The 24,270-nt window shown below is 47.2% G+C and overlaps 8 protein-coding genes across 12 annotated transcripts in view; 2 read left to right on the top strand and 6 right to left on the bottom strand.

The window, feature by feature from the left end:
* The first annotated feature begins 3,240 nt into the window (after nt 1–3,240).
* On the top strand, nt 3,241–5,117 carry H257_17654 (hypothetical protein). The gene has a single exon (XM_009846521.1). It carries the CDS (start codon nt 3,255–3,257, stop codon nt 4,950–4,952), a length of 1,698 nt encoding a protein of 565 aa, XP_009844823.1. The 5' UTR covers nt 3,241–3,254; the 3' UTR covers nt 4,953–5,117.
* A 1,204-nt stretch (nt 5,118–6,321) lies between these two features.
* Nucleotides 6,322–12,094, bottom strand: H257_17653 (hypothetical protein). Of its 4 annotated transcripts, none has more exons than XM_009846517.1 (18): nt 12,029–12,094; nt 11,953–11,985; nt 11,778–11,905; nt 11,652–11,713; nt 11,422–11,608; nt 11,133–11,321; nt 10,242–10,880; nt 10,105–10,142; nt 9,895–10,048; nt 9,669–9,738; nt 9,174–9,313; nt 9,030–9,091; nt 8,398–8,933; nt 8,098–8,296; nt 7,841–8,039; nt 7,265–7,517; nt 6,564–6,756; nt 6,322–6,507 (listed from the first exon to the last, which is right to left on the bottom strand). In XM_009846517.1, exons 1-18 carry the CDS (start codon nt 12,054–12,056, stop codon nt 6,360–6,362), a joined length of 3,258 nt encoding a protein of 1,085 aa, XP_009844819.1. In that variant the 5' UTR covers nt 12,057–12,094; the 3' UTR covers nt 6,322–6,359. The 4 variants fall into 4 exon arrangements, with proteins under 4 accessions (XP_009844819.1, XP_009844820.1, XP_009844821.1 ...); XM_009846518.1 differs by having other exon boundaries at nt 6,339–6,507; nt 9,174–9,310; XM_009846519.1 differs by lacking the exons at nt 6,322–6,507; nt 6,564–6,756 and having other exon boundaries at nt 7,031–7,517.
* Nucleotides 12,095–14,015: 1,921 nt separating this feature from the next.
* H257_17652 (hypothetical protein) lies at nt 14,016–14,582 on the top strand (the record flags this gene model as incomplete). Its single annotated transcript, XM_009846516.1, has 1 exon — nt 14,016–14,582. The coding sequence occupies one exon, from the start codon at nt 14,016–14,018 to the stop codon at nt 14,580–14,582; it is 567 nt and encodes a 188-aa protein (XP_009844818.1).
* Nucleotides 14,583–14,824: 242 nt separating this feature from the next.
* Nucleotides 14,825–15,241, bottom strand: H257_17651 (hypothetical protein; the record flags this gene model as incomplete). Its single annotated transcript, XM_009846515.1, has 1 exon — nt 14,825–15,241. One exon carries the CDS (start codon nt 15,239–15,241, stop codon nt 14,825–14,827), a length of 417 nt encoding a protein of 138 aa, XP_009844817.1.
* Nucleotides 15,242–15,280: 39 nt separating this feature from the next.
* H257_17650 (hypothetical protein) lies at nt 15,281–15,862 on the bottom strand (the record flags this gene model as incomplete). Its single annotated transcript, XM_009846514.1, has 1 exon — nt 15,281–15,862. The coding sequence occupies one exon, from the start codon at nt 15,860–15,862 to the stop codon at nt 15,281–15,283; it is 582 nt and encodes a 193-aa protein (XP_009844816.1).
* A 652-nt stretch (nt 15,863–16,514) lies between these two features.
* On the bottom strand, nt 16,515–18,707 carry H257_17649. 2 transcript variants are annotated; one of them, XM_009846512.1, is made up of 3 exons: nt 17,360–18,707; nt 16,704–17,116; nt 16,515–16,606 (listed from the first exon to the last, which is right to left on the bottom strand). In XM_009846512.1, the coding sequence occupies exons 1-3, from the start codon at nt 18,620–18,622 to the stop codon at nt 16,597–16,599; spliced, it is 1,686 nt and encodes a 561-aa protein (XP_009844814.1). In that variant the 5' UTR covers nt 18,623–18,707; the 3' UTR covers nt 16,515–16,596. The 2 variants fall into 2 exon arrangements, with proteins under 2 accessions (XP_009844814.1, XP_009844815.1); XM_009846513.1 differs by having other exon boundaries at nt 16,704–18,707.
* Nucleotides 18,708–20,430: 1,723 nt separating this feature from the next.
* H257_17648 (hypothetical protein) lies at nt 20,431–23,158 on the bottom strand (the record flags this gene model as incomplete). Its single annotated transcript, XM_009846511.1, has 4 exons — nt 20,431–20,622; nt 20,805–21,597; nt 22,040–22,262; nt 22,825–23,158. 4 exons carry the CDS (start codon nt 23,156–23,158, stop codon nt 20,431–20,433), a joined length of 1,542 nt encoding a protein of 513 aa, XP_009844813.1.
* Nucleotides 23,159–24,100: 942 nt separating this feature from the next.
* Nucleotides 24,101–24,270, bottom strand: part of H257_17647 (hypothetical protein) — a gene marked incomplete at both ends in the record, with an annotated part of 998 nt that continues 828 nt past the window's right edge. Inside the window, one exon of the mRNA XM_009846510.1 lies at nt 24,101–24,247. Within this exon, the coding sequence (XP_009844812.1) occupies nt 24,101–24,247 (147 nt within the window). The remainder of the gene's footprint in view (nt 24,248–24,270) is intronic.

Genomic DNA, 24,270 nt, shown 5'->3' with positions numbered 1-24,270 from the left:
CATCCTATCGCGAACCATTTGTGGGGGAAGTTGTCGGTCCAAGTGTCAACATGGATGACATTGATCACATTAATCTCTAGTAATGTCAATCAATTTGCAAAACAATTCGAACAATTTTACATTAGAAAAGTTTCTTGGTATAGCGCTGTAGAATCATATCCGCAATGGCGATACAAATTGTATCCTATGCGCTCACTTTTTTTGTGCATTCTACTAACGCCACGTCTACGTACAGATATTGAATCGAAATGCCATGGGATACTTGTCAATCCAGCGCTTCAGCAAACTAAATCCCACCTCAATAGGATTTAGCTGCGGAGAATATGGTGGCAGAAAAAATAGCAATGCTCCACGACTATGAACAGCATCTTGGAGCTCCTTGTACATGTGGATTTTTGCGTTGTCCAAAACCAAAATTGAACGCGGCAGCGGCCACGGGTTCAAATACGGCAGAATATTTTTGACCATGACGTCATGAAACGTAGCACGATCAAGTGTTCCTAAATTATGCAAATAAATAACAAAAAGGACAAAAAAAGGCAAATATTATACCGTCCACATAATCCCACGCTAAAAATCCGGACGTCGTAAATGCCGCAACCGCTGACACCTGCTAGTCACGAGAAAATGGCAACTTTACAATTGCCTTCTTGTTGCGCTTCGACCAAGCGTACTTGCGAATCGAATCGCATCCGTCCTTGGAAGTCTCGTCGACAAACACGAGCTGGTTGAGGAGTACGGGCTCAGTCGCCGATAGTAATCACGCAACTCGAAATCTGCAGCCTCACGCGCTCGTCGTTCTAAGACTAATATACAAAGAATAAATACTGGAAATATATTCGAACATTTAATACCTTTTCGCGTCAAACCTAAGTCATGAATGAGTGCTCTACATATCGTTGCCGCAGATACATTCTTGAGCGTCGGGAATTGGTGTCGCAGAGCGTCTTTAAGCTGTTCAAGGTAGAAACAAGGGTGAACTGTTGCGTACTCGTTCACCCAGGCATTGACCTCCGCCGGCCAGCGTGACCCTGTCGAGCGCGACTTGATCTGGGTCATGTTACCAGTAGATGTAAACATCGTGTTGAATCTGGTTACGCTACGCCGTGACAGCCCGAGTAGGACGCGAACGATGTCAACGTCAATGCCGTATACTTGGACAAGCACAACACATCTCCAACGCATGTCGATGCTGATCATTGTATAAGATAAAACCGAGCACCTCCACCAATTCTTAGCCAATCAAAGCATCACGAATAGTAAGAATTCAACGCTGAACCGTAAAATAACTTCACTTGCATCCGTAAAACCATGGATGGGTGCCGTAATTTACGACGAATTTTTATTAAAGCATGGTTTTACTGTTAGTCCTGGATTAGCCAAAAAAAGGTGAAAAGCACAATATATTACTAGTATCCATATTTCTACTCCCTATTACTAGGTATATTGAATATACTATTGGATTACACAGTATATGACTGTACTTATTGATTGTCTCCGGACAATATACTAAGCTTACCGGTACTGTAGTATATTTTTACTCACGCTTATCGGTCGAATTTTTATTTATTCGGTGTGTAAGGTACCCCGAGACCACAATTATTAATAATAGGAGGTATTCGACTTACGAAGTATTGGTTTCTTCTACACTTCTCCATGGGAATGGACACTTCTCCATGGGAATGGGGTACAATTCCCTCAGTCTCAGTTGTTTTTCTCAGAAATCACTGCAATTGAAGTGTTTATAAAGAACTTTGTATGCTCGGACCACCTCACCTCTTACAAGGAGTGAAGTGCATTTCGGGTAGTTTGCGATTGCTAAGAACCTGTTCCGACTAAAACTCAGAATGGGGTAGAGCCAATCACATCGTCATATTTTTCATTCTACCTTATTCGCAAACTCTTTTTGCGAATGACCTTCGGGAGCGAGAACGAGGTGGAATGCATATTGATTGGTGTATCGTATGTACTCAACGGGGGTAGGACAGAACCCCACGTTACAGGGCTAAGGGCATCCCCAATGGTGCGACGGTAAACGCTATTTTACCGTTTTTGGGGTCAAGTATGCAGTTTGGGCAACCCCAACGGTAAAACGGTATAAAATCCGCATAACTGTCACTTCCGGATATGGAGGCTTCGTTGTACAATTCCATCGAGGCATGGAATGACGACGACGAGTAACCGACCACGCCAAACACCGGGGTCAAGAGCGTACGCTAAACGAGACCATGCTGAACACCCAACAAACTTGTTGCATTATTCCAGTATGTTGCTCCACTGGGTAGCTAAGGGTCGTACTGTGCGATGGCAGTCTGCTCGCAAGAGGTGCAATAGTTCGCCCCCACGCGGGATCAAAACTGCTCGGCCTTTTGCCCGCTCTCCTTAGACTCATCTTGGGATATGTTCAACCACGAACAATCAAGCTGGCAGTCCTCGTCAGTGGTGAAGTTCGCACCCCGCCCGTTGAGAGAAAGTGTCAGTACTTGTATGGAAATGACCGTGCTCAAATACATGCGTTTTATTGGTGGAAATATGATGAATTGTAGTTTATGATTGGCTCCGGTATTTTGCCGTCGGTGGTCACAAAACGGTAAAAATGGCCAATTTGCCGTCTCCAGGTAAAAATATGCCGTTTCCGGTAGATTCCGTCGCACCGTTGGGGTTGCCCAAACTGCATACTTGACCCCAAAAACGGTAAAATAGCGTTTACCGTCGCACCATTGGGGATGCCCTAAGGGTGAAAACGAGTAGGGATGGGATACTGTAATTCACTCATTCACAACAGTATTTCGGGTCAAAACAACAGTAGAACTGTTTTGATCAAGGGACCAAATCGGCAGACAATCCATCGACCAATCAAAACCCAGAACACTTATCAAGTGGCCAATCAAATCCACTCTTCGACAATTCAACACCGAATTAGTGTATGGATGAAATTAGTGTGGTACGATCTTAAAGTCCAAATTTTGGGTAAAATGGCAATATCTGGACCAATCACAGTGTTGCACTGTGAGTAAAAACTGATATATGACATAATTTCAAACGAACGACAGAAATATATGTATGTACACGTAGTATTAATAGTAATATGAATAATACTTGAAGTATGTATTTTAATACATGTAGGAATAATATTAGAGAGGTATTCACTTAAAGTCAAGGGTTATGATTGGCTAAAACACGATCAAATCGAAGCCTCTATAATCGTATTTTCGTCCATAAATTCTCAAATACGGGTATCATGATTTGAGAACATGGGGAGCTTGCAGTCGACGCCGACACCAGCCCCGCCGCCAACTGCACCCTCCGAGCCGGCGCCACCTCTTTCAGATGTGCCATCGTCAATGATCTCTCTTAGCATCAGCGTTGACGGTCCCTCCAACCTACCGCGCTCTCCGGCACTAGAAGTCATCCGGTGTGCGGAGCTCCTTCGAGGAATCGTGGAGTTCCAGGACGGCATACCCAGCGACATGGTTCGTTTCAGTCGTCTGCAAGTCCCTCGACTGCCCAGCGCCGACAAACACACCGAGCCAGACGTCCACGAAGACTTTCTCGCGATCAATCGCGTGCTGGCGCCGTGGTACGCGACGCACGGCATCACGAGGCTTGACCTGCTGTTCCACACACATCGATGCATGCATCACATCGTGCTTCTCCACAGCGTGTACTTTGGACTTATCGACGTCATTCGGTACCTCTTCGACAAAGGACTGTTCTTCATGACCCATTACCCGCACGTCGACCTCGCCGCGTTCAACAACCAGCTGCGCCTTCTCCCGTTTCTCAATCACGTCGGGTGTCGCGGCACGTCCAAGGCCATCGACGCCGCGGCGCAACGTGGCCATTTGGAAGTGATTCAGTGGCTGGTGGAGAATCGATTGGACGGCGCGTCCGAACTGGCGTTGGTGGGGGCGGCAGCCAACAATCACTTGGACGTGGTGCTGTTTCTGCATGAAAATCGCCGAGACGGGAGTACCACTGCTGCGATGGACCTGGCGGCCAGTCGAGGACATCTGGATATGGTGGAATGGCTCCATGTAAATCGAATCGAGGGTTGTACGACCGTGGCATTGGACGATGCTGCGAAAAATGGCCATCTGGACGTGGTGGAATGGCTGCATTCAACAAGGACTGAAGGCGGGACTGTTAACGCCATCAACCAAGCCGCCGCGCATGGGTTTTTGGAGGTCGTACAATTCCTGCATGAACATCGGTCAGAAGGTTGTACGACCTCAGCCGTGGATGGCGCGGCCGCAAATGGCCATTTGGAGGTCGTGGCGTGGTTGTTGGAGCACCGCACGGAAGGCGGTACGATCCACGCAATGGATGGAGCTGCTGGCAATGGACATTTGAAAGTTGTGCAATGGTTGCATGCAAATCCAAGCGACTATGGGTGCACAACGAAGGCAATGGACGTGGCCGCAGCAAATGGCCATCTGGATGTGGTGCAGTGGCTCCATGTAAATCGAGAGGAGGGTTGTACGACCCAGGCCATGGACGGGGCCGCGACCCATGGGTTTCTGGAGGTCGTCCAATTCCTCCACACGTATCGAAGTGAAGGCTGTACGACCCAAGCCATGACCGGGGCGGCGCGATATGGGTTTTTAGAGGTCGTCCACTTTCTCTCGACCACAAGATCGGAAGGATGCACAACCCGTGCCATGGACATGGCAGCAACGTATGGCCATTTGTCAGTGGTGACATATTTACATGCCCATCGATGTGAGGGTTGTACGACCGACGCCATGGACGGCGCCGTCGAGAATGGGTTTCTGGAGGTCGTCCAATGGTTATGTGCAAATCGCAGCGAAATGTGCACGGGGCGAGCCATGTTTTGGGCGCTGGAACACGACCATCGTCGCATGGCCATGTGGTTAAAGAGCCGGAACGTGCCAGTGTGGACTAGCGAACAAACCCATTCATTTCGAATGGTGTTACGGTGTCGCAGATGATCGCACGACGCACGGGCCAATCAGCGCTCGTCATTACGTTGAACAACTAGGACCAATCAGCGTTCGTCATTACGTTAAACAACTAGGACCAATCAGCGTTCGTCATTACGTTAAACAACTAGGACCAATCAGCGTTCGTCATTACGTTAAACAACTAGGCCAAGTACATACGTTTCAAAGCATCATTTTAAAACGTTTATTTAATCCTACGGGTCTGGGTACTTTGCATGATTGTTTGCCTTGTATTTGTTTACTTTGATCGTGTTTAGATGCACACACACCCTATAAATTTATATCCACACACAGTCTGCAAAAATTTCCCAAAGTTTTGCATATCCCATGAAAAAACATGGAGAAACGAAATATCTACGAGCTGTGTTAAATACGTCGTAGTTCAAGTTTGGAAATATTATTCGATTTCCGATTGAAAGTTGGACCAAATATCGGTCCGTGTTTTTATGCCATAAAACACCAAACAATTCTGAAGAAAATTATATACCATATTGTTTTGAAGTTTGGAGGCATCCAGACGCACAAAATCTCGGAAAATGGATATTTCTTTTCTTGGAAAAAACGGCCATTTTACGTGGCATCCAGACTCGCCCTTATTAATTTTGAAAGTATATATTGTGTTTTCCGGTTAAACTTGCCAATTGTGAGCCATTGTGAAAATCGACAACAAATAGCCGCGATGATTTCATTGGTTAGAATTTCGAAGATTTGGGCAGAAAATGGACGTCCAACTCACTGTCAGTTTTCCACAACTGCCTGGGCAGTGCGACGACGTGTAGCCGCACGTTGCGGTAGCGCAGGCGTCCAGTTGGTGTACTTGAGAAGTTTGTGTGTACTGTACATAGGTGTGCATGTGTGTTGGGGAAACGAAGAAACTCGCATACGAGGCCTACGCGCTCAGGTGTTAATGCTGCAAGATTGGATCGTCGTCCATTGACTCAGCTCAGGAAACTGCGTCATAATAGGGTGATTAGTAGCGATTGTTTTTGAGAGAAATCCCACTTTTTGTCATTGGGGTCATTTCGCGGACATTCGGATCGGGGCGATTTAAGAACCGCCCTTATTAATTTTGAAAGTATATATTACTGCTAACTGTGAATACGAGCATCTCCAACGGTAAATTCTAACCTCGGTTGCTATTTCGACACTATCCGTACTTTTTAGAAATTACGTCCTCAAACTAGGTACAAACCGTCCGGATAATGCAAGAGTTTCGATTGTATATCCGGAACTTCGAATTGAAATAGAACTAAAAACACCGTTCGGGTGGCTTTATACTGACTGTACATTTGAAAGATAAACGGTATTTTACTCTATTTGAAACATCCTACTTCAAATGTAGGCCAGAAGAATACCTAGGACTGCCACCACATGGTTTGAACAGTGTACTTTTTGTTATGTTTTAGTCATAGACTTATGGGTTTTGGTAAAGTGAGCATTGGCAGCTTGGATGGCGTCGACCCATTTTCGACAGTCGCGGGTCGATTTCGCGTGGAATTTCGTGCTTTCCGTGTTTGTGCACAATGTAAACTCGCAGCCGTGGCTATCCACCATATTATATATACATATATATAACCATATATATATATCTGGACGTACACTGCAATTTCCAACGACCGGTCGGCCAGGTTCAGCTCGCCGCGAGCGTGGGCATCCCCTGGCTGCCTGAAATAAGCTAGGGATCCGTGGGTAGTGATAGTGCAGTATCGAGGGTACGCCTTCTTGAAGTGTTTCCACCCACTGGTAAATATATCTGTTTCGTTCGAAATGGTCGGGTGCTTATCGAGAGTTCCTGTGTACGTACATAAATACATGGACATTACACGATTTATCACATTCTTCAGTACATATATAGTAATATACATGTTTTTACTCGAAACTGGACCAAAGACATGGAGAAGGAATATATCCAACCAAATAAATGTATAGCAGGACTTTTAGCCAATCAGATTTCAGGAAACCATCACCAGTGTGTAAAGTAGTGTGATTCCAAATATTGTAAATTCTTGATATTCAATCAACGACCACATCGGCAGACAATCGATATATCGACCAATCAAAACCCACTAATTTCCCTCTTCAACCACTTCAACACCAAATTAGTGTGTGACTTGAAATCGTGTGACACTAGCCAAATATTACATATAGAATTCATTCCGTGCAAACAATCGATCGACGGATATATTTGGCGAATCAGCGCACCAGGCCAAATAAACGGATTATTCGAACATTCTATCCTAATGTACATACATATATTCTATCCTAATGTATTTATATGGATTTATGTATAGAGTTGGTACCGTCAATAAAGAAATAAGCCAGTGGTCGGGCTTTGGTTGTTGGGGTCGTGGGCTGTGGATGATTCATTTCTGCGATGACGTTATTGGTCTTATAAAACCCTTTCGAAGGCACTTTTAAAGTATTTTTCTTGTCTTGGTCGTATAGGGCTGCTCGGAGCTCCTTTGTCAGGTGCTTACGGCGCTTGGATAGCTTGGCAGCATGCTCGTTATCTCCGCTGTCGGCCGCTGCGGCCAGTTGGTCGTTGATGGATTTCTAAATGAACAACCAATCAAATTCAAGAAATAAAGTACAGGGCATGAGGACTGACTTATATTCTAAGGCAGTGACTACAACTTTTTTACAGTGTCAATGCATATAAAATATAACTGTGGATAATATACGACTGTACACATTGCACATTGCAGTGCTGACATCTTTACAGTTGAGTAAATACATATAAAACTGTCTTTACATCGAAGAAGAATGCCAGTTCAAGGCAGTGACTACTTGACTTCAATACATATAAAACTCGAAAAAAACTGTCGATATTAATACATATAAAACTCGAATAAAACTGTCGATATAAAACACGGTACCAATTTCTCGCGTAGGGTCGAAATGCGAGTATCAGTTTTGGAAGGTTTTAGTTTGGCTGTTTTTTTCATCTTTTTTTCGGCTTTGACGAGCGATTTCACATGTTGTCGCATGTACGCGACTTCGCGCTGCACGAGTTGACGCCGGCGGTCTTCTTGCTGGTATTCCTTCTGCACATCTTTGAAATGTCGCTTGAACAACCTACATATAATATATATGTAATATATTTGCTATTTCTCATATATATATTATTTCGTACGCCAATTGATCTTGCAATGGCAACAATATATCCACATCAAACAGCTTAGCCGCTGTCTTTCGTGCTTGTGAAACTTTCTCCTCTTCGTCCTCATTGGGCAGCATCGCCTCCAGTTCTTGACGCTGATTGGTCAATCCTTTATGGCGAACTTTTAACTTTTTGTGGTCCGCCTCTAGTTTTCTCACGCGGTCGTGTAGTTCTAAATGTATATATACACGAAAAGGATAAATAAAAAAGATAAATATAGTCGACCCACTACATCACAATTTGATTGGCTATAAATCCTCCATTTCTTCTTACTCGTCGCCCGTTCGTCCAATCGGTTGGCTCGAATCAACAATGGATTGTCCATCTGGCCTTGGGCTTGCGCAGCCAAGGCATCGAGGAGACTCTGGTACCGTTGTCTGTCGTGGTTCAAATCTGCGATACGGTGATGCCATGCAACACTGTGATTGGCTAGATCCGCCAGTATCCGGTTCATTCGGAGCACTTTGGCAGCCACCAGCGCTTGGAATTGGTTGAGATGGCGAATCTGCTGCACCCAGTACAACCTCCTCATGTCCTGGGCAGCCTCTAGGGTGTCGATAGCATCCAGTTGGTACATGTGCCGACGATACAATTGCTGATGTTCTAGTATCGAGTGGTCTTTGAGTTCTTGTATCGAGGTGTCTTTGAGCTCTTGTATCGAGTCACAGCAGGTTGGGCCGTCGATGTTGACAAACACGACGACCACGGGCCGGTGGGCGTGGCGGATGGCGTCGAGCACCTCGTTATAAGAACATTGCCACATCACTTTGGCATTCACTTGGTAGATTCGCATGCCGGGGTGGAGTCGTCTACATACATATTCATGGAAACATAATGAATGGAATGATTGATGATTGATTCGATACAAGAACATGGAAACCGAAATATAGCAAAATAGGTCGTACAAGGCGGCAGGGTGGGACCAATTATACCGCGACACTGGACCAAACTCGCCAGACTCGAGGATCTATATTAAACATGATATTCAATAGTAGTACTAGTACTAATAGTAGTAGTACTAGTAGTTCTAGAGTCATACTATATAGTACCTGCACGATTGCATGTACTTGGACATATAACGGAACGTTGCTCCTTGTTTCCGAAACATCTTGCGTTTCCAATCCAAGTGGACCATCGTTAAATGATATGGAAATGGGGACCAAATATTGTACTGGGCGGACCAGCGCTGCTACAAATATATATATTATCTTCATTTAGGCCGAGTCTGGATGCCAGTGAAATAATTATATATCAAATAATAGTCTGACAGAAAATAATATATTACAAAGTATTTTTAATATGGGACTCCTATGATGGAATGGGAACGATTGCTGGAATACCATGTAGGTAATACATTGGGCAGTTGCAGTTGAAACTATTACTTCTGTCAGAACACAATAACAAAATTCGGCATATTCTGCCAATATATATATATATATATCAGGTTTGGTAGCGAACCAAAGCATCATTGTCATGAATATTTCTGAAAAGTTGCGAAAAGAGCTGATTTTTTTCTGATATTTCAATGATATTCTTTCACCGACCTGCACTGGTACCCCACCATGATGACGTGGCAGCAACCGGTTTCACGCTTTCCATATACGCTTCGTATTCCTATACGCATGCATGACATTTGATATATGTGAACTTTTTTGATTCGTGTGAACGTAGTATCGTTGCATTGTCCAAATATACACAAGCCCTGGGTTGACAATATAAATATAAATATATATATATATATATATATATATATATATATATATATAAGACCTTGTCTTCCACAGTGCTTTTGCTCGTGTCGGCAAACGTTATAGATACAGGGCGACTGGCTGATCGTAGCAACGCGAGCACTTGGTCATAGGATTTATGTTGCAGGCCTTGGTTACCAATACAAACCAGTCGCATGGTTGCCACCACCTCCAACCTACAAATATATATATATATATATATATATATATATCCAATGACTGAGGTACGTACGTGGGAGCGTTGGCATTCCACTTGGCCAAAGCGCCATCCTGTGTCCGATACCACTCTGTCAGTTTGTTTGCAGTGTGTCGTAGTACTAGCCAATCTACAGCCACTAGTACTACTAGTAGTAATACTACTATACGTACAGGGGGGATGGCATCAAGTTCGACGTGGAATTCTGCAAAGTCCGAGCCCGTGTATTCTTGGGTTTTCATGCCATACAATATCTCACAAAACTCGACTTGGGTGCTCCATATCCACGAATACACGGACCGATTCGGGACATTTGGTGCGTGTCTCACAGATCGTGGGGGTGTTGGGTGGACACGTGCCATTGCTAATACATGGCTACCCATATATAATGAACTGCCACATGGAGCTACGGCAGTTGTAGCTCCCACAACCAACTTTGTACTAGTAGTAATACTACTACTACTAGTACTACTAGTACTACTAGTACTAGTGGCCATAGACGTGTGGTCGGGTGGTTGTTCCAAAGTGGTGAGTTGTTGGGTAGGTGTAGCGTTCCACGGAATTCTCACCGGCAAACTCGACGTTTCTGATGCTGCCACGTCATGAGAAATTCCTTTGGAGAGGTCGCAAAAGTGCAAAGTCGTCGGTCGTACGAGCCGTCGAATCCGATCGACAACGTCGGAATGACAGAGTCCTGCGACAGAGTGGAAATTGATGGCGGCGATGGCGAGGCCTGGGGTTAAGCGCATGTGGCCTTGGTCATATGCGACAGCGTTGTACCGACTGGCGAGTGTCGGGACGCCCAGGGGATGCTATTGATAGTAATATTAACATCTAAGAATATATTACGATATTATTCGATATATTATTACTCTAGGATTCGAAATTCGACGATCTCCATCAACATATCGACCAATCAAACCCACAACACGAATAATCAAGTAGCCAATCATCAAATCACATCATCCACACTTGGACCAATCACCGCATTATTCGTGTGTGACTGAAATTAGTGTGACACGATGATTGGACATACAAAAGTCAGTACAAAAGGACACACGTACGGGAACGAGCGCCGCAATTCGAGTCGATAGGCTGTGACAACGTGATATAACGTCGTCACATATTGGCGCCAGGTGCAGACCCAGACGTCCTGGGGGAAAGATGACGCCAACCATTGCAATATATGGAGTAATCCAAGAAAGGGAGTGAGGTGGAAGAGGCGTCGTGGGTGGTGGAAGGCTGGGCATGATCTACGTGATAACAGTGTCACATATAATGGGATAAAGAGAGGTGACAGTGTCACATGTGATACTGGTTGGATGGAGAGTATATATATATAGTTCTTTGTACCGGTAGGGCAAGTGGTGGTGGTGGTGGTGGCGGCGATGCCGACAACCCTCTTGGTTGATGACAGTCTTCAAAGCGCAAGACAAGAGGCCGACGCGCTGACGAGAGCATGGAGATGACGCTGGAGAAAGCGACGTGGGTCAGAGGAGTCGAGTTTATCCAACTCAGACGCATGCCACGACTCACGCGCCTAATACACACCTAAGAAGGCATGGACATATTGCATGATATACCGAGATGGAGTTGGCGCTCGCAGGTTGGCCATGTCGATGGGACTGCGCTCTCCATTTGGAAGCTACATATGTACCGATAAACATGGGAAGGGATCTCGTGTGTGTTGAGTGTTGGATATGCCTTACTCGGTGAACGTCGGCGACTTGAGCATGCAGATGGAACGGCGCCACGACGTCGCTAGGAACGGGTGTGAACTGCACACCAAGGGAACGCTCCTGGAAGTACACGTCCACTTGCACGAACGTGCGCTCGTCTACGATGGGCGGCGGTCGCAACAACCATGCATGAGCACGGGCGTACCTATATCTTTGATGGGGGTTTCTCGCTGGAGAGCTACACATGTACATGAGAGGGAGGTGGAGATTGATGGACGTACCCTTGCTTCGAGATGAGAGCGCAAACATCACGACAATCGCCGCTGCTGTCGTCTGCTTGAAACTCCTTCGCCACAACAGAGATCCGGATAAAAATTGGTTTATATTTGTAGTTTTAATAAAACGTGCCGACAAGGAATAATAAAACGTACCAACAATAGGTGCGTTTTAGTATTGACACGCATCATCCGGATGATGGCACTAACTGTAAATTCTCCTACTATTAGAGTACTAGTAAGCAACTACTAGTAGTAGTTGCTTAAACCGCTGGAGGTGGTATCCTGGGGTCCGGGGGAAGTCGCGGTGGCCGGAGTGTCGGGTCGGCAGCGGGTATTGTTCTAGGGCAGTTGGAAGCAGATCTGCAACTACCTCAGCTACGTTCTTGCGCTGTATGTCGTGTAGCACGCCAGTGGGGAGGCGAGTCCATGTCTGCGTGAACGAGGCTGGTTCCACCTCTGAGTACATCTCTCGGTGGAGGTACCAGTCGAAGAATGACTGGAATTAGTCCTGTATTGATCTTGATAGAGTATGTCATGCCTGTGATACTAGCTAGTGCTGCAGTATTACGCATGATACATGCATTGTCATAATAATCATGCTCCGGATCAGCAACACGACTTTCATGTTAGTCGGTTGATAAAAGCACGCACAAATACTCCAGCAAGCGTGAAAACCCCAAGCACGCGTTAACCCCCCAAAAATTGTTCAAAATACGCGACACGAGTAAATACCCCAAAAAGCACGCGTGGAATCCCTAACGTTGATTCTTGCTGGACCAAAATCAGTTGTCTTCAACTGTTATGCTTGGCTGCTGGTCTTGGTTGGTCGAATCTGTAGTGCTCTGATCGTGTGGCCTTGGTCCCTCATATTGGTTGGTTGTGTTGCTAAACTGCATTATCCCCCAAGTCCAGACCTTCGACGGGCGTACATGCAGCGTATTCGATGGTGCTGTCATCCTTTCGGTTCAGCTTCGCCACGTTCTACCTCGTGGAAAAATAAGCTTCGGCGTCCCAAGGTCAAGCAAGTCGTTGGTCTCCTCTCTCGGATCACTGCAGCAGGGTCCTTTGATCGTGTATAACGTTTCAGCTACGTTTTAACATACCTAAGATAGTAGTATACCCCACTACTGCACACTGTTACGGTTGGGAAATGCTAATGATGACATACCCAACTGGAGCAACTCCCCTTGCCAGGGGCAACCGTAAACGCAGCCATGAACAACAGGCACCCCCTGGTGTGATTTGAAGGCTACGAGGAAGAACTAAGCGACGCCAGCTATAAACGCTCAATGCAAACACTCCAATCCATTCCGTCGGTTCTGGTGCTAGGGGATTCGAACGCGAATGTGGCGGTGCCTCGCTTCAATTGGTTGTAAGAACCTGCCAAAGAAGCCTACGCCAGGTTTCCCACTGTGTTCTACAGCCCTCGAAACGACGGCGACCCGCCCCTGTCGTGCAGTGCGCTCCACGCTGGGGGATAATTCAAGAGGTAAAACCGACAGTCGCGTTTGACGCAACCAATTGGATCCAATTCTTGCGGGCGGTCGGGGGGGTGGCTGCAAGATCGTACTGTTTGATACGATGCAGATTTGTGGGCTTGTCGGGGGGAAATCGTGCTTTGGGGGATATACTTGGGCTGGTAGCGTCACTTCTGGGGTATTCACGCGCGCTTTTATTGAAGGAAATTATACTTTAAGTTAGTACATTGGCGAGCAAGCACATTGGGGGAGGGTTCTAGAATTTGCACCACCGTTGATAACGTTATATAGATTTGTGCAATAATGTCGAGCACGAAAGAAATCTCCTGGAACGCTTACAACTCACGGAACAGTCACCACCAACTCGCAACATCATGTTACTACTTGTAGTGGACAGCACGACAAAACTCGCGACCGGGCTATTGTATATATATGACTGTTGAATGGAATGTTCATACAACTGTCAAACTCCATCAAGGTCAGCCCCCCATAAGTCAAACACCACCCGACCGATGTCCAGTCTGTCGACCCCTCCGCCGTCGGTGTCAGTTTTCCGATGCCATGAATTACTCGACGTTATCACGTCTTTCCAGCCTGGCTTGCCCCAGGACCTTCACGCGTTTCTCGCCGTTCGCCTCTCCCCGGTCTACTTCGACACACCCGTTTCCCAACACGACATGTTTCTCGTCAAGCTTTCGTTTGCGTCCGTGCATGCTGCCATTAAACCATGGTATCTCATATATGGCGTGACGCGGCTCTCAAAACTCGTGGCGTGTGTCCCTCAATTGATCGACCTTTTCTTCGCCGACGCAGTGTTCTTTGGTGAAGTGGCCATCGTGACGCTACTGTTACGACTCGTACAGTCGACTCCCACACCGCTACCATTGAAACGCGATGCGCTTACAGTCGCCGCCATGAACGGCCAAGTGGACATGTTTCAGCATCTGCAACAGTGGCAATACCGAAACGTGATGACGTGGGCTACGCACGGAGGCCGCTTAGCCATGTTGCAGTACCTCCACGAACAACACGCCACACGTACAGTATACGGAGCTCGCGGAAGCAGATTCCAACGTTGATCACAAAACCAGTGTTTTCATCCGTGGTGTTTGGGGGTTGCAAATATACGGCAGTGTTACGGACGTTAAGACTACTGTATGACATGTAAATGTAATATTAGTTCACTGTCAACGAATGCATGAGAACCAATACTACTGTATGTAACTAGCCTCCTAAGTACAGTTTGAGAACATCCCATTATATATATTGTACTACGTAGTAGATACTCTTAGTACACTACAGTAACTCTGGTGTCACTGGCCTAATAGTGGCAGTTTTCCCATAGATTGCTTGTCACAAACGCGACCACATCCCAGTGTTCGCCACTGGTCGCCAAGGCCAGCACTTTCGACGTGCACTTGAGGTGCATAACATGGTGGAGCCACCTCACGACTTTCAAATGTCCGTGCTTGGCGACAGCTCGTATGGCTTTCTTGGTGCACCCTTCGCTTCGATTGGTGTGGAGCCACTTGAGGACTTTCACGTGACCAAACCCCGCGGCCAAGTTCATTGCACCCGTCGAACACCCTTCTTGGGTATGTTCGTGCAGCCAGATCAAAACGTTTAGGTGCCCGTTCCTGGCAGCTAAATCCATGGCCAGCGTCGTGCACCCTTCGCGGCGATGGGCGTGCAACCACTCCAGCACCCGTAGCTGGCCTTGCGATGCTGCCAGGTCCATGGCGCGGACACTCGCTCCTTCGCTGCGAAACGCGCCTAATCACTGCACCACATGCAAATGTCCATTGCGCGCCGCCATATCCATAGTCTGTGCAGACGCGCCAGTGGCGTGTTGTTCGTGGAGGTACTGCAACATGGCTAAGTGGCCTCCGTGCGTAGCCCACGTCATCACGTTCGTCGAAACGTTTCGGTATTGCCACTGTTGCAGATGCTGAAACATGTCCACTTGGCCGTTCATGGCGGCGACTGTAAGCGCATCGCGTTTCAATGGTAGCGGTGTGGGAGTCGACTGTACGAGTCGTAACAGTAGCGTCACGATGGCCACTTCACCAAAGAACACTGCGTCGGCGAAGAAAAGGTCGATCAATTGAGGGACACACGTCACGAGTTTTGAGAGCCGCGTCACGCCATATATGAGATACCATGGTTTAATGGCAGCATGCACGGACGCAAACGAAAGCTTGACGAGAAACATGTCGTGTTGGGAAACGGGTGTACCAAAGTTGATCTTGGGGTAGCTAAGGGGGAGAAAAACGTGGAGGTCCTGGGGCGAGCCAGGCTGGAACGATGTGATAACGTCCAGTAATTCGTGGCATCGGAAGATGCGCTGAAAAGCAGACATCAACGGTGGCGGTTTGGGGCGTTTGATTGAATGCGACAGTTGGATACAACTGCTGTCTCTAGTATACTACTACTACGTATTAGTAGTACTTGGACACTAGTATACGTTGGAAAACAACAGTCGTAGGCCGAGTCTGGAGGCCACAGAAAATTTGATGTCAAATAACACTCTGACAGAGAATTCCCTTTTCACATGCGAGGTGAGAAAAGATTAGTAAAATATTTTGATGTGGTGGCCACATTATATAATTATGTCAGATTTTGTAGCCAAACAAACACACAAAAAACTGCCGTTTGAAAAATTGTCATAATATCTCTGAAAAGTTGCAAAAAGACGACTTTTCTGACATTTTTTGTTGCAGCTAGCCACTGTTATCTTTTGCTGGTCGCTAAAACAACATGGCGGGAGCTGGCATGTCGAAGGCATGACCAATGAAAGCATCTCTACAACTGGGATACTGTACTACGACTGCGACAACGTTTCGCCATGCATTTCAACCACCTATAATATTTGTATTGACATCAAGACTGATCCTAATTTGTACTAGTATTAATACTAACGCTGAGAAATCCATGTTGTAGATCATGATTGGCCACTTGATCAATGGATTGTTTTTGATTGGTCGTCGAAATTACACCAACAAGTGAACTCATATATTGCATCGAAGTATTTCTTCACGTTATGTTTACAATTAACCCAAGCTTGCTTGTACCATTTCGTTCTTCCTTGTCTCGTTAGTGCTCACTACAATTACATACCATACATTATATACACCATTGAAATCATTACAATACAGTATACTTCGAAGTACAACCGCGAACGACGAGGACCTACGACGTACCACAGCGACACTTCTTCTGTCAAAAACTTGGCAAATACGTCGCTGCCTTTGCGCTCTTGCATGAGTTGCGTCATCACGTCCTTGGCTTGGTCGTGGGTCGTGGCTCCCACCATCGCTCGAATCAAATCCAAAGCTTCTTCTGGCAAAGTACCTGCAAAAGTCGAGTCCAATGATCTCTGGATCCAGGTTTCCTGCTGCGGTGGCACGTTCGCCGTGGATAAGATCGAGTGCTGGGGGTTAATTAAGAAGAAACATATGATCTTGCGGTGGCCTGGTCTGGTCGGGTCGGCCAGTTGGAACGGCGCCACGCGGTGCTGCATATAGTTGGGAAATACCACACAACGCCCCGTACACGCTTCAATATGCCCCACGACTTGGGTGTTGTCAGTGCCTTCACGGGACACACCATACACCTACTTACCCATCCATATTACACTCGTGAATTCGAATGCGTCGAGTTTTCGCATATTTCAAAAGGTCGGCAAATATAGTCAAATAATCGGCCAAAAACTTGTCAAAATTTCGACCAATCGGGTCAAAGATACTGGTCGTAGTATATAATAGAATATCTTCATTGCATATACGTATAGTATCAAAAATACAAATCTACATCGTAAAAGACAAGAGAACGATATATATATATAGGGTGAGTTTACCGCAGTGATGGCAGTGTGTTCATCTTGCTCGTATTCGAATTCGTAGTCTGGTTCAAAAGCATGGCGAAACCACAGCTTCGACGGCGTAACGTTGTCGCAGTCGTAGTACAGTATCCCAGACGCCGCGATGCTTTCGTGGATCATGCCTTCAACGTGCCAGCTTCCGCCAGGGTACGTCGACTTGTGTGGAGTCAACTCGATGGAGGCAATCTTGACAATCACCTGCAGGGTGTTGTTGTTGAGTTTCACCGATGGAAATTGAGCCTCAAACTCAAACTCATCCGTAGGCAACGCCGGTAGGAACAGTGGGACGTTGGCCTCGTCGAACGATTCGGCAAACTCCCACACGTCGTCTTCGAATTCATCACCGTCTGTGACACTGTTTGGGTTGTCTAGACGCCGCTGGGCAAAAAATGCTTGGCGGGCACACTCGGACTTGTTGGTGGGCATGACTTGATCCATGTTGATATGGGCAATGCGATGCCGCGGCTGCACGTCCGCCGATCCCAAGCATGTCTCAAACATGGGCAGCATGAGCTCAAAGAGAGATGCCAGCTGAGGGTACAAGTCAGAGTGGTCACTTGGGTGGATATTGTTGATGTACGACTGGAATGAGGCATGGCCACAACTGTCGACATGTACTGGCGTGGGCAGCCACTGGAATCGATTGGATACGTCAAATACACTGGACAGAGGCCACTGCAGCACACTCTCGCCTGTCAAAGGTGCTGAAGAGAGCGAAGAAGAAGAAGATGTGATGCGGGTGCGGCCATTCACGGCGCAGTACAGCGACGGATGGACGATGTCCAGCACCTGGTCGTCTGAGTTAGGGTGGAAGTCGCCGCGGGCGCGGGCTTCGGCTTCGAGCGGCGCCGTCAGGGCTTGAATCGATCGAAGCAGGTCCGAGTCCACGAGGTGGTCGGTCATGAAGACGCCGTGTGCTGGCAGTGGCACGATCCCAAGAGGGTGGGGATCGGTTGAAGGCAACGGTTGTTCGTTCGTAGTCAGCATGTACTGGTTGACGTAGAACTCGAGTTCCCGCACGAGAAAGCCAAAGTCGTTGTCCGACAGCGCCGACTCGGCCTTCCACTTGGCCAAGATGGTCACGTCTTGCATCTTGACCCACCACTGAGGCTTCATCAGGATCTGACACAGGATGTCCATGTACTTGAGCTCCACCAAAGTGTACGGCTCATCGAACGTCACGTACGCAAACTTGTTGTCTGTGTGCGCTCTCGGCCGCCAAAACGATGTGGCCGCCATGGTCGTGTCCAATTTCACAATATGCCTGAATGAATACTGTACTAATGGTACTAGTATTTGTCAATTCTGCGCCGGTCTGTGAAAGCTGTCGAAACCAGGAGTGATGGTTTTATCTTGCTACTGTACAGTGTGGTCAGTTTGTCACGACGTGACGACAGTCAAAAGCTCTTTCACTGTCAGTTGAGTCAGAGTATAATTCCCTCATTACTATACACTACCACAGTTTCTTTTGCCAGAAAGCTCATATTTATACGGGAATTAGGGCCAATTCGAGGAAAAACCGAGACGAAAACCCAACATCGAGAGTTCTTATCCGTCCCTCCCCTGGGGAATCCGGATAACAAGGGCTGCGTACGAAGACGAGGACCGAACTTCGAAGAAGATCGGTCGAAGCACGAGGTATGAAGCGTTGAGCGAAGTAAAAACCGAAGATTACACACCGCCCCTGGTCGAGCAGGCGCGTTACAATTGGCGAAGCGGTTCCATAACATGTGGTTCTAGTGTCGGCCCTCGCGGAGGAATGTCTTAAAAATGATAATCCAAACTCAATTAACCAACATCGAGAGTTCACGTTACCCATAGATAGCTAATCATTTGAAACGTAGCATATGTGATGGAGATCATAATGTTTTACTAATAACCAATTTATGAGTCTGGATTTTTGAGTCTGGATTTTTCACTTGTATCCGACCAAAAAAAGTGGTGTAATGACATGTGGCATGTGTCTTTCCAATCATGTGTTTATGAAACGGTGCCTCCTGAGAGAATTATGGCCAATGAGGAGGAAGCCTATTCGACTTCAAATCATATGTATATATTGGTATTATTGTTTACAGTACAGTTACGGCGACTGTCAAGTTTCTCTAATTTCTATTAATAGTACGAGTATCTAGTAGTATTAATAGTACGAGTAACGTTATCTAGTAAGTGGGACATGTAAATAGATGTGAAGAGGCCGGTACTGAATATGATGTGTTGTGGTACATGTAACGTTGCTTACGTAAGTATAAGTCCACTGGCGCAGTGGTTTAGATACTTCACTTTGAACGTGGAGGTTTTGGGTTCAATTCCCATGCACCACTTCGCTTTTTTCTTCATTTCCAATGTGCCCCTCGAACAACAACGATGTACCAGTACTACTCAATACTAACGTTAGTACAGTTCCAGTAGTAGTGTAGTGAGAGAATGCTCGCCCCAGATAGTGCCACGTCATCTAGGCTATATATGCATATGACAACGCTTGGACACGACCTTGGCTAGGCCACGGTCGAAGATTGGTGTGAATAGAGCGAGAATAGCATGGTAGGTGTCCGTTTACGTAGTTGAGACGTGTAGTAGTGTAGTAAGCGAATGCTCGCCCCAGGTAGTGCCACGTCATCTGGGCTACATATGCGTATGACATCGGATGGTGTGCATTGAATTTGGTCTGCAATGCGTATTAATTGAAGAGTCTACACAACTTGCAACGGTGTTGTGGCTGGCACGGTCGCTGTGTCGCGGGTGGTTGAATGGCGCCTTGCATCTCCGACAGCATCGCGTTGAGTTCTTGCCATTGGGCTGACTTAAAGCTGCTTCGAACTTGACATTCCACTTGAATCGTTTTGACTCGACGGTGATTTAACGTTGCCAAGTAGTGTTGAATGAACAGCATGAAGTTGTCTCTCCTCATGTACCCGCAGCTTACGACAACTGACGCGAGTTGTGAATTGTACACTTCAGCCAAGACGGTAGATATTTTAGCGTAGGAAGGGAAATTGTCTATGCAGTACCCGCTTCACTAGGTTTAGAATAGTCTGTGAGGGATGTGATCAATACCTGGAGCAGTTGATGTGGTTTGCATAGTGCAGTCGATCCACGAGGAACCAAATGTTTCGAAAGATCCAGGGCTCTCGTTGCATGCAGTAGTTTTGGATGTTGCCGGCGTTGTCGATTATGACGACACGCTTCCCATCGGTCCGGCTTAATCGCTGAGCGAGGATCGAAAATGGGTGGGACGGACTCTCGTAGTCGAACATCAAGACAAATCCAAGGCAAATGGAATGTGGGCAGACGAAGTGAAATATTCCTACGAATAAGAGTATAAGCATGTAAATAAACGTCCTGAACTGTTGTAGTATATTTTACTCGGCAATTTGTACTTTGATGCAGGAGCTTTCTTCGTGCATATTTTATCACGGGATACGTCGCTTCGGTAGTGGCCGAGCAAACGTATGCAGGGCGCACCAGGGAAGCAAGCAGCTTTGTCGTCGTAATTGCAGGCTCGAGCGTCACGGGATGCTAAACTGTCGGTCGTTTCATGGGGCTGCAACCGTGACATGTAGTCGCACATGACTGACAGTTGGAGTAGCAGTTTGGACAGCCCCCTCCACAACGGGTGCTTTGGGTTGCCGAGCATTTGAGATTTCTGAAGGGCTTGGGATAATACTGGCATTCGACCCTGCAGCTTCAGGAATTCGCCATTTGCGATGCCGATAGTATGGGTGACCGCCATGGTTTGAAGAACATCGCGCAGAACTGTTGGATCGTGTATAAGTCCTCCAGGGACCACAGAGGTGCAGGACAAATCGTACACAAAGTCGGCCCACAATGGATCACACAGCCCACTTACACCAGCAGTACCAAGCAAATACTCCACAAAGTCGCTCAAATAGGCAACCGTCAGGGTGCCCACTAGCAACTCCTTCAAATTGGTGTGCTCCACCAATGACATGGTTTTTATGGGGCTTTTGTCGTGCTTTGACACGTTTCGCCCCGAAAACGTCCTCAGTAGACGCCTGATGGCTTTGCTTCGGACGAGTACTCGATCGGAGATATCCACGCCCTGGTAGTGCTGGTCTACTCTGATTTCATCTGGTTGGGCCCCAGCCAATTCAGCTCGACAGGCCAGTTTCGTTCCATCGCCAATCAGTACAGGAGCTGTGTCAATGGATCCACAGTGCGGGCAGTTGAAACCATCGTGCAGGTCCAAGGTAGTTCTACAAGTACAATGTGATCTTGCATGCATTTTATTCCGTTAGCACTACCTGGTGAATATACTCCAGACACCAAGTCGGAACACAGTCCAACTACAAAATTCACTTCCTGACATGCCACGCATTGCTTGTAAGGTCCTGAACACCCCCCGAAGGGAGGTTGGCCCTTCCAGCAGCGCGACACGAATGTAGTTGTACAAATCCACATCGAAGTAGGTCGTATGCGTCACGCGGAGAAATCCATGAGTCGATCCATTGCAGGTGAATACCTTGTGGCAGGATGAGTTGCTGCACGCATGCGTTTGGGTCTACATCAAATTGTTAGATTGATCTACCGTAGTTCATTACTGTTATGCGCCGATGGCAAGTTAATCCATACACTGTGGCTTGCTTGAACAGTACACTCGATGGCGCCTCGAAAGATGCACCACACGTTCAGGGCAACGTTGGGGTGATGGGCAACACAATTGCATGGCCGGACTGGTCGAGGCATTGAAAACCTCTACTGGTTTTGACCTGGTCAATGCTGATCTTGGACGTAGCAAGTGGAACGATGTCTTCCACCACGAGCTCCTCACTTTGCACCAATGCATTTGGTGCACACCAATCGTGTTCGTATTGTACGACATCGTCTGCATCCAGTGACCCACACGCCTCGGTCCATGCAGCTACATGTCTGCACTTGAGGGACACCACACACAACTGACACTCCCACACTTCATGGCCAACAGCCTTCAGAACAACTCTGTCCAGCGGGTCTGTTTTGGAGCACACACTCACACACACATCGCCATGAGTGTGATAATCCAGGACGAATTGAATTCCTGGCGATATAACTGCCAAGTCAGCATCGTCGGGCGTTGGCTCGTTGACGACAAGGCTCTGAACTGACCTATTACAACTTCACATGCGATACAGTAGTAATAACAAACTCACCGAACGTGAATACATTCGGTCGAATCCCCACATTGTAGCTCGAAATCATTGCGGCTTTCGAAAGTTGCAGCCTGTGCAAACACCATTCGTGTCGACATGTAGCGTCGCGTGGCGCGGCATGTCGTGCAGTAGTAGAGTTCGCACGTTGTCATGTCGGCAAAAGTGTGCAGGATCCAGAACACATGAACAGCCTTCCCCCCAAACTTCAACTGCTTGAAGTTGTTACTGGCCGACGGGAGTAGGTACAGGTATCCTATTTGCTACGTAAGGGGATCTCAATTAGAGTGCACTTACCGGGGACAAGCGAGAAGTAATTTCTCGAATTGGTTAACACACTGATGTACGCTGTTATGTTATCGGAGCTCAATCCGTCGTCGTCGGCTGTCTGGTAATCCATTCCGTCAAAGTTGTCGGCGTTACTTGCCACGTTGTCGGCGTTACTTGCCACGTTGTCGTTGAAGTTAGGGTCGCGTTCTTCGCGGGCGACTTTATTCTCATGCTCAAACGTGTCGTGGACGGCACGAAAAGTGTCCGCGACTGAAGTGGAATGGCCGAAGGAACCACTACGTCTATGGTCGATAAAGTTCGCATCAAACCATTCGTCATGGTGTCGTTGGGTTGCTGCCATTGCCTCGACATCGAAACGCACCCCCTCGTCCAAACACCGCAGTCGAGCGCGTTTTGATTGCAGTTCGTCACCTTACATCTCGCTTTAGATCATCCGTAGAGTTCATGAGATTGTTACCGCCAGTGCGATCTCGAACTACACAAGGAGTGTCCCCGTTATGACGTACACAGCACCTTATACAGCGCTGCATCGAATTCGTTTTGTCGCCAAAGGTCACTGCAAGGAATCCGATAAATGCATACATTTTGTCCAATCAATCGCCGCAATATTGATTGGTGCTGCTAAAGTAAGAAGGTCATTTTCCATTGTACTCATGAACATCAGCCGCCTCCTCAACGGCGAAACCGTGGACGGAGATGATGCAAACGCTACAGGCAACAGTGCTAGCCCACATTCATCCGTGAGATTTTGTGTGAGCAGTGCTGTACTCGAGTGCAGTCATCCCCATGAGTACATCCTTTTGGGAGCGAGTGCAGACGGCTCACACGACAGTCGTTACTTGGCCAAGGTGGCCGGTGTTGACTTACCCGGCGACGGCAGGCATTCAAGAAGTCATTACCTTGAGCAATGCATTATAGCCAGGTTGGAACTTCAACAAAATTCAAGTCTAACTACTGCTGTAGGATGGCAAAAGCTGGATATTCGAAGAGCTTCCAAGACGCCGCAGTTAAGTACGCCACGGCAAATACTCCGTGTACATACCGATGGGTGTATATCACAGGGGTCGTTAAGGGGATGGAAGGTATTGTGCGTAGTGTTCACTTGACGCCTGAACTATACGCATTTTTCCCCGTAGAGTTGGCATTTTCCACGGGGCTGCTCAACCAACGTGGAGAGGCTGCTGCCATGTACGCTGCATTGTTTCAGGAGTGGGAGGCCATGCGTATACCCACAACTTTAGGAAGTTTGAATATGCGTACGTTGAACTGGTTATACGTTCACTCACGTCACGTGGTAGTCGGACTCCCAATCCTCGTGTCGATTAGACGACTGCAAAAACAAGTACGGAATGTCCACGCCATGCCCATGCGCAAACCAGTAGCGGATGCGCAATGTATTGGGAGAGCCCGTCGAGCATTGCTTCAGGCACTACGAACGTACACGAGTAGAAG

Source organism: Aphanomyces astaci (assembly GCF_000520075.1).
Source record: "Aphanomyces astaci strain APO3 unplaced genomic scaffold supercont1.113, whole genome shotgun sequence".
Classification (NCBI taxonomy): Eukaryota; Oomycota; class Saprolegniomycetes; order Saprolegniales; family Verrucalvaceae; genus Aphanomyces; species Aphanomyces astaci.
Note: the sequence above shows the minus strand (reverse complement) of the source record. Positions and strands in the feature narration are given on the sequence as shown.

Coding starts and splice junctions, on each gene's coding strand:
- H257_17654 (XM_009846521.1), top strand. CDS start 3,255: ATGGGGAGCTTGCAGTCGACGCCGACACCAGCCCCGCCGCCAACTGCA.
- H257_17653 (XM_009846517.1), bottom strand. CDS start 12,056: ATGTTTGCGCTCTCATCTCGAAGCAAGG. Junction 11,986..12,028: donor GCTCTCATCTCGAAGCAAGG/GTACGTCCATCA, acceptor GTACATGTGTAG/CTCTCCAGCGAGAAACCCCC. Junction 8,040..8,097: donor CCATTGCAAGATCAATTGGC/GTACGAAATAAT, acceptor TATTATATGTAG/GTTGTTCAAGCGACATTTCA.
- H257_17649 (XM_009846512.1), bottom strand. CDS start 18,622: ATGGCGGCCACATCGTTTTGGCGGCCGAGAGCGCACACAGACAACAAG. Junction 17,117..17,359: donor AACACACTGCCATCACTGCG/GTAAACTCACCC, acceptor ATGGGTAAGTAG/GTGTATGGTGTGTCCCGTGA.